The 14,952-nt window shown below is 41.5% G+C and overlaps 1 protein-coding gene across 1 annotated transcript in view; it reads left to right on the top strand.

Moving 5' to 3' along the window:
- LOC147708518 (kinesin-like protein KIF28) overlaps positions 1-14,952 on the top strand; it is a 685,351-nt gene that overhangs the window by 532,220 nt on the left and 138,179 nt on the right. The window contains exon 19 of the mRNA XM_086927203.1: positions 4,712-4,818. Within this exon, the coding sequence (XP_086783329.1) occupies positions 4,712-4,818 (107 nt within the window). The remainder of the gene's footprint in view (positions 1-4,711; positions 4,819-14,952) is intronic.

The raw sequence follows: 14,952 nt of genomic DNA, 5'->3' as shown, positions 1-14,952 counted from the left end.
TTGTTTTCAGAGATCTTGCACACTGCGGCTTGTGGTACTGTGTCTTTCTTGGCTGCGAGTGCGCACCGCTTGGATAATTCTGCACGTTTCATGATCGCGATTATCTCAGGAAGGGGTGCTTCGCCGCTCACCCAGAGTTTTTCCTGGACGCTCATGTGAGTGGAGAGCATGATGATTTGGTCCTGTATGAGGTCGTCTGGCAGGGTGCCGAACTTGCAGTTCACAGCTAGCTTCTTGAGGGCCGCCACATAGTCCTCCACAGACTCTGCTTCCACCTGTTTTCATTGGAAGAAGTTGTAGCGGTCAATGGCCATGCATACCACGGGCTGGTAGTGGCTGTCCAAATCTTGGAGGGCATGTTGGAAGACATCTTTGTCGGTCGAGGCCATGGTCTTTTTCACCATCTGGTCGTAAACAAACAAACCTTCTGGTCCTAAATTACGTAGTAGGATCTTCTTCCTCCTCTTGCTTGAGAATTCCTCTTCACCTTTGTCTTCCAATGCTGAGAGGTAATTCAAGAAGTACCCCTTCCAGTCGGCCCACTTCATGGCTGGTTCCCCAGGCTTAGGCAGGAAGGAAATGGGGTTGGTCAAAGAGAAGGTCTGGGCACACGTGGTGTCCGTGGAGAGGACCGCAGTGGCATTGAGCGACACCTGTAGGGCCCTGAGGGCACCCGCTGGTTGTGAGGGCAGGGCGGCCCTGTGTGGGCTTGGAGGGCGCTGCAGTGACGGGAGTGACGATGGTCACGCGGTGTCCTCCGCGTGCCGAGATGCGCACCAAGCTTGCAGGGCCACCCACCACACACCAAGATGCGCGCCGAGTTTGCTGGCCCACCCACCTCGCTCCGAGATGCACGCTGAGTTTGCAGGGCAGATCCGCGCTTTGCTCTAGAAGGGGCACAGGGGCCTCACTGCAGGGGGGGGCAGCTCTAAGGGGCGACAAGGAGGAGCGCGAGGAGTGCGCAGCCTTGCCCCGTGATAAACGCCGGCTCTCCCCTCCCTGTCCGCCATCAGGCGGTGCGCCGGTCCGTCAGCCTGGCAGCTTCGTCGCCACTGTGAAATTGTAACCTATGGCGCCCCACAAAACAGAAGGAGGCAAACTGCGGGGCTAATTAACTGTGACCTTATTAATTAGAATCGCTCTATAGGGGAGAGTCGGTCACCATCGGCAGTCTCTGGTCGACTTCTGACTCACGCGTCACGCCCCATCGCTATACCTCACCTGGGTCATGTGATAGCGGGGAGCTAGACCGCCCCACTACAGTACACAATTAGTATACAGTACAACATTACATCATTATCTTCAATATTATCAGATCAACAAATCCCCAACAAACCCCCTCCCCACCCCACCCCGCTGCTCCTATATCAGGTCCCATAATAAGTAATAAGGGAAAGTCTTGTGTGGATGGATCATGAGGGTGTATCGTCCGGGGTTCTTTCAAATCAACAAGCAAGGCTGCCCAGGCTTTTAGGTCATCCTCCAATTTGTCATCTTTATGGACATGTTTCATGCGTAACTCCTCCGCAGTTGCCCATTCAGATACATCCCTGAGCCAGTCAGTGCCTCGGCGGATCCAGTCTTAACCATTTATTAGCTATGCACGATTTCGCCAACAGCAGGCAAAGTAAAATAAACTTTCAACCAAGTTTTTAATAAGTAGGCGAGGGGATCAGGTCTAGCAGAATCTGCATCATGGTGAGCTGTATATTCCACCCGGTGGCTTTATTAACATGTCTCAACAATGTATCCTAGTAGCGCTTCAGTGTAGCACAGGACCACAACATGTGGATAAAGTCCACTTCTATCCTTCCACTTATTGGGCAACTATCACTACAGTTGTTGTACATGATATGCAGTGTCTTGGGAGAAAGATAGGTTTGGTGCACTTAATTATATATTAATAATTTTAAATATGGCATAGGAGCTAACCAACTTCATCCTTTGTGTACCAGTATCCAGTCTTTTGTGGTCATGGGTACTCCAGTACACCCTCCCATTTGGTCTGGACTCAGAGTTTCACAGTCCAGATGTCGAGTCCTAGGGGCTTGTATATATTAGAAATACGTCTGCGCCCCCCTGCCATGTTCAGCAATGTCACCATTGTATTGAAGGGCTGTGGTGTGTCCAGAAAAGTTGGCCAAAGGTCCCGGACGGTTGCCGCAATCTTTATATTTTGCAGATCTTGGCCTACTTCTAGTGTGAAGGATTCCATAGCGTTGTTTCGCTTAATAAATCATCCTGCAGAGTATAGGTCTCCAAGTGTGTTACAGTCCCCGTCTTTCTTTTTCTGCACTGACATAGATTTTGCTATTTCCAAAAAGGGTTGGCGGGACAATAGCAGTGTATCCAGGGCACAGAGGGCATATGTTGCTCTCTGTAGACTTGCATGACTGCCCCTGCCCACACTTTGCAGACCTAGCGTATTAGGTAGGGTTTACTCTCAGAACCGTTTAGGTTTGCGCAATTCTAATGGTTGCATGAATTTCACAAATGCCTGGACCTGAAGTCAGTGAGGCTCAGACTCTGCTCTTAAAGTCTGGGATGAATTGCTTTTGAATGATGACTGGGCAGCATCCCACATTCCTCAAACCCTCCACTATCTTTTAAACAGAATCAGAGACATCCTATTAGACAGGCATACTACTGTCTTCTGGATCAATCTCCTCGGTCTTGCATATCTTAAGTATTTTTTTCACTCAAGGTTTTCCAAAAGTAAAATCAGAGCCCAATGGCACTCAATTGTGCAACACCCAAGAACCATAACTTCATTGATAGTGTCACTGACAGGCAGATTAACGACAGGTGATTATTTAAGTACTAGATATTTTCATGGAAGAAATTTGTATAAAAACTGATTGATAAAATGTTGGAATAAATACTGTGCTTCAAATGTTTTAAAGGTGAAAACACTTTATAGTCAAAGAATATTAAAACCACCACAGTTTTAATAACTAAACATAACATGTAGTAAACTGTTACGGTTTGGTGAAGACTACTATACCAAGGCTTGAAATCCTTTCTTTGACCACATCAGGTCCAAAGTTGGTTTAATTCTTGAATACTTCCACTTAGGAATCTTACTTGACACCAACATGCCAATGGACCCTGGTGACCTCCATATCATATTGGTCAGTGGCACAAAGTGAAACAGAGAAGCTTTATGCCAGAGTATGACAAAACCCTTTGCATGATCATCTTAAAATGATCTGTGGCCTAATTATAAGGCTACATATTTCTTAGGTCAGAAGCCCCTGCTTCAGCTTTCCTAGGGTTGTACTTTGTATGGAGTGGTGAACTAACCAATGAAATGCACGTCGTTGGACGTTGCTTGGGGAGTCCACGCTGTTCTTACGCCGAACGGAAACACACAAGGCCTATCATAGCCATTTTTTGTCTCTCCAAAAGTCCGAAATTGTTTTATAAAAAATTATCTTCTCCACATGTATGGAAAACCCACATAAAACAGTAAACATGGCGTCAAACTGGAATATCCTTTGAATTTCTGGTCTACTTTGTATCCATTTACCTTTCGATTAATGTGCTAACTCTGTCTCTGAAAGCAGAGGAAATGTGACAAGATATCAAGATTTTAAGGCATCTTTATTGGTCACATAGTGAATGAGCAATAAAAATGCCTTTAAATCTTGTTAACTTGTCACATTTTCTCTGTGTTTAGAACCTGAGGTCAAGTGCATTTCAGTTAGGTCGAGTATATTTTTTGTGTTACTAGACCTGCAGGTCTAGTAAAAATTAAATGATCATTCGAGCCCTGATCAGGCTGGCGCAGCAATGCCCGAAGGCACCCACGAGGGGGCTCTTTGCCGGAGATCTTTTGTTTTATGCTGTATGTAAAACGTGGGTCTACGTGTATGGTCTCTAAATTGTAGATTGGTGTAAATGTGAGTGAGCTATAATAAGCTAAGGAGTACCGTAATAATTATTTTTATTAAGTGGTTCCTCTTGTCTAGATTAAAATAGAAATAGTGGCTGTAACAAGAGATGAGGATCTGTATCAGCTCATAAAGTAGTGTGTAAGTTGGTCAACATGTTTCTTGTCACAGTAGTCAAAACCGATCAAAGGCAATTCATCAAGACTGGGCTTCCTAATCTACACAGTGATTGGAAATATTACTCTGAGGTAACAGAGATGGTCTAGGTTTTCAACTGCACCTCACGTCCAGACACATTGTGTCTCCATCTAGCTAAAATTTAGCAGGGTCTTGCCATGTTTTTTTTCTTGTGTGGTTCTATACAAATATAGTCCGTTGTCAAATACCAATTCTGCATACCTGGACTTATTGTAACAAACCATCTTCCAAGACAAGGAGTTGAAAATGAGGAAATTTTTATTAGATCTCCTTTGGCTTTATCAATCAGTGGGTAAATGTGGTTGTTGTATGTTTTCATCACCTGATCACAATGAATGATGAAAAGCTGCATATTTGTATTACGAAACAAACAAATTCAGCCTCTAACTGTGAAATACACAGGAACGCATATATACACATAAATTAAAAAGTGTCATCAAATATACTGAAAGGAAATTCACCATCATTTGAGGCTGAGAAGTTATTGGTGATATTAATTTGTAGGGCAATTGTAGAATTTCTCTACTAAGAAGTTGTGCATTTTGTTTTTATGCAACTCTTTTAAAAAAAGATGAGACTATCCAGTCATGTTAACAGTGCTCTTCCTTGTGTTTCTGCAGAAGGCTGTACTGAACTGGATTGGTCTTTGAAAGATATAAAGCTCACCACAGAGGGTCACATTGTAATAGATGGAATTAAACCTTTTCCTTCAAATTCTCATATTCTGGTGAGTGCAAATTGGCTGTACATATGAAGACATACGTACTGATGTGCTACTTCTTATGCTTTAATAGTTCATGAATTAAAAATAAGCATAGAGTTATTACGAACTGATAACTTAAAGTTACTCTATTGTTCATACATGTTTATTAACTGTAGGCGTTTCACTGGTTCCCACCACATTTTTTCTAACCTAAACACATCAATGTTCAGTTTGAGGGAAGAATGAAGGGTGATAATGATGCAGTCCCTATATTGTATTATATGCTAATTTAGCATCTATATAATGCTTCATACTCCTGTCTTGGGGGCTGATGCAGATTTTATATTGGGAGCACACAACGTCGTGGGGGAGTGCCTGGTAGATTGTATCTGCTGTGATCCGTATGGGTAGCATTTTTCTATTGTGCATGCGTGACTAGAAAGGTGCTCTTATCTCATCTTGTGTGATGGTGGAGGGTGTGTGAAAGACAGGAGTGCAAATTATAATTATCCTTTGGACTAAAACATATAGACAGCTATACAATACCACTCTACACAGAGGCATTGTGGGGGCTGTGTGCATGTACACCAAAAAGTGGGTAATTAGAGTCAGTCAAGCAATCCATATGAAAACATCCTCAAGGCATGGGAAGCTAAGGAGGGCACAGCTAAGTGCTACAAAGCACATTCCTGCTTCCAGTGGTTAGGGAGTTTGATATTCCTGCAGGTCTTTGGGAGAGGACACCCTATCCCATAAACCACTTGCAGGCCGCACCTGATGGAGGAGGCTGAGGAGGCGGGGCACAGCTAAGTGCTACAAAGTGCAGTTCTACTTCCTGCAGTACAGGACATGCACTGAACGCTCTTGGGCAATGTCTGGGCAAAGACTGAGCCAAGGGCGCTCTAGCCAGCGCCCAAACGAAACCGAGCCGGGCCCTCCTATTTTAGTTTTTTTTTCACGGAGTGTTAAGGTAAGGGCAAATGTAAATCAGCGACAAAGCCCCCTCCTACACCACAAATAGGGCTCGAAGTAAGTCCTTGATAATGTGTTTTCTATTGTCAGAAGAGGAGGCAATTACTAAGAAATTATAACTGTTGAGAACAAACCAGGAGCCATTTTACATACGCTTTGCTTAACGATTTTCCAATAGTGATTTCATAGACATTGCTATTGGGAAATCTCTAATACTAATGTACGAAAAATCATTTTTTTCAATTTGTGCATCAGTTAGATCCGCATTCACTATTTAGAGATTTCCTAATAAGGAATCTCAAAAACTCAAATCAGTATTAAGAAATCGAAAATAGGAAAAGTCGCTTCTTGGGAGAAGAATGATGAAGTGTTCAAATACAGGCTCTTCCTGGTGTTCTGTAACACAGAGGAGGGAAGTGATTGTCAGGTGTAAATCTGTGGGCTCTTTTAGGAATTTTTGCCTGGAATGAACAGAAAGTATGTCAAGCAAAGAGGTTGATAAAGATCTTGTTATAGAAAGCGTAAGATTAAGCTTTCAGACAAGGAGCTGGAGGTCCTCACTGAGGGGTTTGATGCCCATAATGAGGAGCTCTTTGGTAAGAGTTTTTTCACTGTGCCTGAATTCCGGAAAAATTAAATTTAGGCTGACATCTTGGAAAAAATTAATTTACCTAGTGTTACGCAGCACACCAGCTCTGAAATTAAGAAAAAATGGTACAATTTCATGTTGCATAGGAAAAAGAAGATAGCAAGTTGCATGGCAGAGGCATGAGATGCAGGTAGAGGACCATCTCAGCATCAACCAACAACATCCACGGAAACTCTAATTGAAGTAACAAAATTCAGCCTGAAAATGTTTCCAACATAGATACCTCAAATTCCCCATGTACATTGCACTGTAAGATTTTATACTATTTTCATAAATTCCTGAGATTATAAAAAATGTAATATTTAATTTTTTGTAGTTTAGAAAAACAACTCAATTTTAATGCTTGTAACTTTCTAATGCATTTTGGGAGTTGTAAGAATATTACTCTTTTATGTTTAGAAACACGTACAATATTTTAGTTTAAAAAAGGGTCTCATTCAAAGTAGTAAGTAATGAGAGAAGTTAATTAAAAAAAAATTAAATGTATTTTCATGTTAAACAAAAGCAGTATAGTAAAATACATCTATATATTTCTCACAGATCTATCACAAAAGACAGAGCGTCATACTGAGCAAGTTGGCACTATTGACAGACCTTGTGATATAAAGCAATTCACAGACATACCTAACAGACAGATTAAGCACTGTTCAGAAGAAGATCTCCAGTTTCATCACTCCCAGAATTCATAGATGTAGCAGACGAATCAACCACAGGCAGGGAAACCATCCCAGCATCTTTGAGTAGCAGACACAGGCGTCGCATGGTTTTGCTCAATCGTCATAATGCCACAGCTTCTAGGAATGCTGGTCTCCTTGCCCTGGATAACGGTTTAGAGATATCCTAATTGTTTGAGGGTTTAGAGGCCTCAATTCTGTGTGTGCTTTGTCTGCAAGCAAGAAATATAAACATTGTAATCACTAACTAACGTGAATGAATTGTACACAGTTACAATTGCTTGCTGGGCAAGAAATGTTTAGAAAAACAGTTGAGGATGGTCCAATTACGGCAAATGAAAACGTTGATAAGAACAATGCAGAAAGGGCACACAATACAAAGGCCTAGGCATCATTAACCATTGTTGCATTTTGATATATTAAGAAGATCAATTAACTGTCTAGCACAGGCTACTACTAATCTACCCAGGTGCACTGTAAATATACAAAGTGAGATGGGTGACTGATGTAGTGATGTTGCGCATGACTTATTGCAGGTTACATATGACTTAGAAAATATGCAAACCACTACTATATTAAGGCCTGCACATTTGGGGGTAGGCATTAGTGAAGAAGCCTTAAACCTAAGTAGCCTCTCTGTGCCTGATGTATCAAACCTTTCGCACATACGCCGACATACATCTAGTAAAAATGTTTGTGATATACTCCACAGACAGGCACTGCTGCGAAAAGTAGTGCAACCGTACATCTAGTACAGATGTTTGTGATAATCCAAAGGCAAGTACTGCTGAGAAAAGAAGTGCAAGCAAAGGAGGAAGAAAGCACGAATGTGCTTGTTGTATTTTGTAATGCATGATTTCTTATGATGTTTGTTTAAAAAAATATTGAAAACCGTTGCTATGGATAAATATTTATTGTTCTTACAACACAAGATTATCATTATTCCTGAATAAAAGAAATGTTATTGTTTAAAAGCCTTAAAAATACATGTTGTTTTGATTTGATTTTGCATATTTGCTTTTGACTTACATTGAAAATAATTAGTAGTGATCTCTGTACGACGTGCTCTACCCTCAGTCGCACAAGAGACATCCTATTGCTGTTGTGCATATAGTATTCTTTTCTCAGGATCAGATTCTGAATCAGTCTCCAAACTGTGAAGACCACTCCTCATATCAAGTTTAGGCAACATACTACATGTAGCAATGATTTTGCAGCATGTTTTCAGAAGGTACTGGAGGGCTCCACCACTCTTCTGCAGACACAGGAGTGTCCTTTTAGTATTCCAAAGGTCCTCTCTATAACTGAGCATGTAGTTTTGTGAGCACAGTTGTATCTTCATCTCACTACTGGGTTTTAAATATGGTGTTAGGATCCAAGGCAATAATGCATTTGCAAGGTGTCCTATAAAGTTAAGGTAGCTTACATTAGTGTGAGGTATTAGTTTGGATAGTAAACTGGGTGTAAAATATTTTATATAGGCTTACCAAGGAGAAAACTGTCACCAAAATCTCCATGAGACAGCCTATTATATATTTCACTGTGGCGAGCCATATAGCAATCATGTGTGCTTTCTGGAACTCGGGCAACAAGGTCTGTTATTATACAGGAGGCATCACACACAATCTGTATGTTAAGGGAGTGACTGTTTTTGCTGTTTCAAAAATTCAGTTCATTTGCAGATGTTGGACTTATAATAATATGTGTACTGTGAACACATCCTATGACATTTGGAAAGTATGCCAGATGATGAAGTAATAGCTTGGTATGTGTAAGTCCTACTGAGAGGCAGGGAAATACATGCAATAATTCATTTTGGACTATACAATTTCAATGAAAAAATGTGAAAAAAAGCACTTTGGGACACTTCGTCTACTACTGCTAATACTCCATGGTAACTTCCAGAAGCTGAAAGGTGTAGGCAAAATAGTAGCTGCACATGCAGTGGAATAGCATTGCGTCTGTCTGTTGCGGTCTGTAGCAGTGGATGTAAAACAGATATTAAGTCCAAATTAACCTTACTGTATTAAGCTTGTACTTATCAAATATGTCCTCTACATTTTGATCAAAAAGGGTAACACTGAACCCAAAGAATCCTCTCCTTTCTCCTTCTTTCCATACCAGCCAAAATATTCATCCATCTCACCAGAAAATACAATGCCACGAAGGTGAAAGGGCCTGATGCATTTTGGACTCATTTATATAGGTTGCACCTGATTAAAACTTTCTTCAAATTGGTGGTACCTGCATTTCCTCAAACTGCATTTTGCAACTAGTCACAATTAGGAAATGCTTCATGCATACAATTTGCGATTCCCAATTTGGAAATTCCTATTCCTGATTTCTTATTTGGAATTGCAAATGCAGAGATTACTAAAAGTAGGAAATCGCAAATAATAACTACCAAATTGCCTTTCGCACATAAGGAAAGGGTGTTTTTCATTTGCGAAGGGTCAGAAATTGTGATTCTCACCATTTACGAAAGCAAAATTCTTTTGTACATCTGGCCTTATATCTTTTAGCACCAGGTGCAGTTAATGATAACAGCTGGGGGAGAATAGATTTAATTACTACTGACTTAACAGTGTATGTCCCTTTCACCATTGCCAATTTAGATGCCATGTAAACAAAATAGCCACCACTCATCTGCAAGGCGATATTGACAAATCTGTGTGAAGTCTCAGTCAAGTCTTACTTGTTCTCATGCATATCTTCATGCTTTGATAAATATGCATCGGTGCCGTCAGAAATCGTACAATCGAAATTTGAAGGGGTTGCTCAACATAACAGCATTCATTACAATACATTCAATAAAGTTAAGCTCCCTCAAAGTATAGGTGCTTTTCATTGTCACGTATTCAATTGTGTTACATATCTGCATACTTGTACTCATACATAGTACCACACTGTGATAAACATACATGGGTGCCGTCAGTTATCGGACCAAAGCTGTATAAGCAAAACCAAGTTGTGTATGCCCTTACCTGTACTCGTGCATATTTAGGTTTTCAAGTGGCAGAGTGTTCATAATTGCTAAGCACTTTGACCACCTGGTGAAACAGGATTTAATGCTAGAAAGGATCAGATCTGCACCCTTGAGTGAAAGCAGTGCATACTCATCCAGTAATATTTCCAGTAGTGAAGATGAAGATGCTGTGGAGGGTACATCAAATCAACCCATAGGGAATACTTTTTAAAGAGAAGTCCTGAGAATCAGAACGGGGAGCAAGGATATGAACACCAGACCTCAGGGAAACAAGGTATGAAATTAGTGTTAAAGAAAAGAATGAGTTTTTGCCCGACACTTGACTATGATATTGCTGATATTAAAGGATGCCATTTACAAATTTGTAAAATAACTTAAGCTAAAGATGTTTTTGCAACTAACTTAATGATGAATAAAAGTTCAGCTCAGGATATGTTATTTGGAGATCTGTCAATCCAGGTTGTTCGGGACATGACAACACTTGTATCTGTTACTGGGAATGAACATGATCCAGTCACTCTTCACAATGTATTGCATGATTTGGAATTATGCACTAATTTGAGGGAAGACAGGGGTGTTAAACAAAGATATAAATGGACTTCCCAATTGTCAATTGTGAATAACGTTAATTTATTTTGCAAAGCAGGTTTTAATGATAAGTGTGGTGAGAAATGGTCACAGTAGAAACAAGCGTTTTACGTTTTATAACAGTAACCTCACACATGATGAACAAGACGCATTAAGACAGTTGGGTTCAGACCCTAATTTGATTATTAGGGAGTCTGAAAAAGGAGGGAATATGGTTGTATTAGATAAATCTGCTTATGACAATGAGATATATGGGCAATTAAATAATGCATCATGTTATCATAAATTAAGTTAGGACCCCATATTCAGCATTACTAGATCAATTAATACTAGTCTGAAACAGTGACAAGGATTGGGATTACTGAATGATGATGAATATTTGTTGGTGGATAGGCCTAGGCCTAAAATACATAAGAGCCTTCTTTTCTCTCCTGGGAGACCTATTATTTTGGGCATAGGTGGTAGGAAGAAGAGACTATCGGAATTTGTGGACATCTTTTTACCACCTTTTGTCACAAACCTCCTTTCGCACATACGTGACACAAAATATTTATTGAATATTCTTAATGATGTGACTTGGGATCCTAACATGACACTGATTACCATGGACGTGGTTTCACTATACACAACTATACAGTACCAACATGGTCTTACTGCTCTGAAACACTTTATATACAAGAGGCCAATAGAGCTCTTGGAACATTCAGATTTGATGACAACCATGTCCCAGATGATATTGTAGAATAATGTTTTCCTAATTAATGGGGAGTGGTGCAAACAGTTGTGCAGGACAGCAATGGGCTCCAGGTTGGCACCGTCTTTTGCCAACATATATATGGGTTCGTTTTACACAGTGCATCTGTGGCTCCTAGGGAACCAGATGGAATAACTGCATTTAATAGTTTAGAAGATATATTGAGGCTTGTCTAATGATTTGGCATTGTAGCCAAGTTGAACTCAAATGAAAACATATACACAATGTCCTTTACTATCTAGCATAGGAAAGGATTGTGCTCTTAGATGTTGAGCTTTATATTAGTGGTGAGAAGATTAATAGCAGGATGTACAGAAAGACGACATCCTGCAATTCTTTACTTTATGCCAGTAGCTCACACCCTAGATGCCAGGTTATCCCAATACCCTTTGGGAAAAGGATTAGAATGATGCAAAATTGCAGCAATAAAACTGAATTTGCCTGCAACATCAAAGATATAGAGCAGAGATTTTTCACACAGGGTTATGACAAAGCAGTGGTTTTGAAAGCTTACTTGAGATCCTAGAGATTAAAATGAAGTGATACTCTCCAGGATACTAGAAACAAAATTAGCAAGAAAAGTTGAGATTAGTCACGGGTTATCAAGTCAAAAAAGTCTTTATTTCGATATTTCATCATAAAAGACATACTACCCAAATCAACCCTATAAAACATTCCCAACCCCTAAAATCGGAGTGGGTTCGTTACCCTACTGTGCAAATTCACAAATATGAGTATGATTGTGTACTATGGTTAAAACAATAAATTAATATGCATTAAGAACAAGGTAAATTGGCATTAAATAACGAAATACAAGACTTCATTTACAATAAAACTCATAAAAAGTGACATTTATGGTGCAATATAACGTTCACTAGTACATCAAACCTGTACCCCAACTGGCAGGTTAAGGAACATTTAATAAAGAGTTGATCAACCTTAACCGCAGGATCCAGGCCCAACTAGTAAATGTAGCAACTCCAATTACCACCAATGATGAGGTGTCGGTCTTCAATATTCTGCTAGCTGTCTTCGCCGAACGTGTACCCAAAGCCCTACAGACTGGGCGTAACCACTTATGTCTTGGGGCATGGTACAAAGGACAGACGAAGAGAAAGTGGTCAACTGTTTCTTCCGACTCTGTACACAATGGGCAGTAACCATTACCACTATTGGCCCAGGACTTCGTTAGGCCCCGTAGCGGTAGTGTCCCTACCCTAAGCTGATGGAATAGTTTGCGATCCAGGGGCCTGGTAATAACATTCCAGTAGTCTTCAAGGCGACAGACGTCCTTCACCGGCACAAATGATGCCGTCAATGAGCCATCTGTCAGTGAGGCATGTCTTTTAAAGAAGGCCCACCCCCACTACAGATCTCTCAACAGCTTTTTCGGGGGGAAAGTAACTGTGTCCGGATTAGACCAGAGTTCCCCCAGCCCCATATCAAACAGTGTGCTTCTAAGGTCATTCAACCAGCCTATCCTGTAAGAACCCTGAAGATTTCTAACTTCTAACAGGGCTTTAGCATAAAGGGATAGTTCAGGCGTAGTCCACAGCCACCGCCAGTGGTCTATAACACACAACTTCCTCGGCCAGATGGCACCCTAGATCATAAAGAAGGGGGATACGGGGTTTAGACTGCGGAAGGCCTGTAGCTGCCCTAAGAAATTTATTTTGGGCCACTTTAAGGGGATCTAGGTTACTGTAACCCCAAAGCTCTGCACCATACAACGCCGCTGGCAAGATTCTGGAGCCATAGATCTTCAAAAGGGGGACATGGGTTTTGTTTGGGAGCATCTATGTTCTTTAAGGAGGGCTCCTCCTAATTGGGCGTGCTTTAAGGTAAGGAGGTCTATCTGGGGGTTCCAGCTTAAATTATCACTAAAAGTGACACCAAGATAAGTAAAGACCGATGTCTGTTCAAGGGTGGCCCCAACCATTGTTACCCTGGCTGTTATTGGGCTCTTCCCCCGGAGAACCATAAACTTGGTCTTAGCCACATTAACCTCTAACTCATGCTCGCGGCAACACACTTCAAACCTAGACAGGGCTAGCTGTTGTTCCTGCCTCGTTTTGGATATTAAAAGCGTTCGTCCGCGAACATGAGTAGAGGAATTTTCATACCAGCCAGGGATGGTGCATCAGTGGGGTGGTTTGTAAAATAATTTAGAACCCCATTAATGAATAAGGAAAACAGAGTAGGGGTCAATACACACCCTTGGAAACATCAAATCTGTCGGTCACTTCGCCTGGCTTACCCCAGCGAACCTGTGCATACGTATGGGCATGTAAATTTACCAAAAGCCTCACCAGTTCTACTGGCATGCCCAATTTTAATAAACATTTCCATAACTTTACCCTTGGCACAAGGTCAAAAGCAGACCTTAGATCCACAAAGGCCGCATATAGTTTGCCACCCCCAATAAAAACTACCTTCCAGTAAAGCAACAGAAACCTGAATGCCTGGTCAAGTGTCCCTACAGGGGTCCGAAAGCCCGCCTGTAGGGGTGTTAATAGGTCTCTATGCGTCCCAGAACTAGTTGGGCCGTGATTTTTTGTACCGCATCTATTAAGCTGATCGGCCGATAATTGGACGGGGCTGAGCGATCACCCTTCTTATATATCGGCAAAATCTCAGCCCCGAACCAAGAACCGGGGACCTGCGCACCATTTGCTAAGGCGTTGGCTAAAATGGTTATATAAGGGACCCACAGATCCTGTTCTTGTAAGTACAGGTCCGCCGGAATGCAGTCGGGCCTGGGGCTTTGCCACTCGGGATAGATTTCAGGATGGATTTTACCTCTGAATGTGTAAATATTAGTGGTTCATCAAAATTTGGGGGAGGAAGAACCCCTACAGCCTCAGTATTAGTCTTGAACTGATTTTCAAAAAAGCTGACCCACTGTTGTGGTTCCACATGGGCAGACCTGGGCCGCTCGTCAGGACTATTGCCCCATTTAAGATGGTGCCAAAACTGCGACAAATTCCTGCCATCGCAAGCCTCTGTAAGGACCCTCCAGCGGTCCTCATCGCAATTTTGTTTGGCACTTGTCAGTGATAATTTGTAGTTTGCTCTGCAGGTTTGTATTAAACCTGGATATCTAAATTTAATTGCGGCAATTAGTTCACGATGGGCCTGGCTACACTTTTGATCATACCAGGAGACATTCCTCTGGGTTCCCTTTCTACCCTGGTTTGAAATGCTCTTAATAAATAGCTTTTTAAGTCCCTGGAATAGCTCACTATGAGCACTAGGAATTCTAGCATTAATCGAATCCTGGGTATCACAACTCCTCAGGGACTCCACGGTTTGGGTGACAAGTGATCTTATTTCAGCTCTGGCAACCTCATCAGTGGCTATCTTGGGCCACCGAACCCTTCTCAGATCGTTTTTTAATGTGACATAAGCTTGGACGACATTGGATTCGTGGGTGTGCAGCCTTGAAAAGCTATAATCTATTAAGGCCAGTACTAAAGGGTTCTGGTCGCTTTCTAATCTGGTCATGACTTCCATATCGACCACAGTGGACCATAGC

Source organism: Lissotriton vulgaris, chromosome 6, assembly GCF_964263255.1.
Source record: "Lissotriton vulgaris chromosome 6, aLisVul1.2, whole genome shotgun sequence".
In the NCBI taxonomy this organism is placed as follows: Eukaryota; Metazoa; Chordata; class Amphibia; order Caudata; family Salamandridae; genus Lissotriton; species Lissotriton vulgaris.
This window is presented reverse-complemented; position numbering and strand designations above follow the sequence as displayed.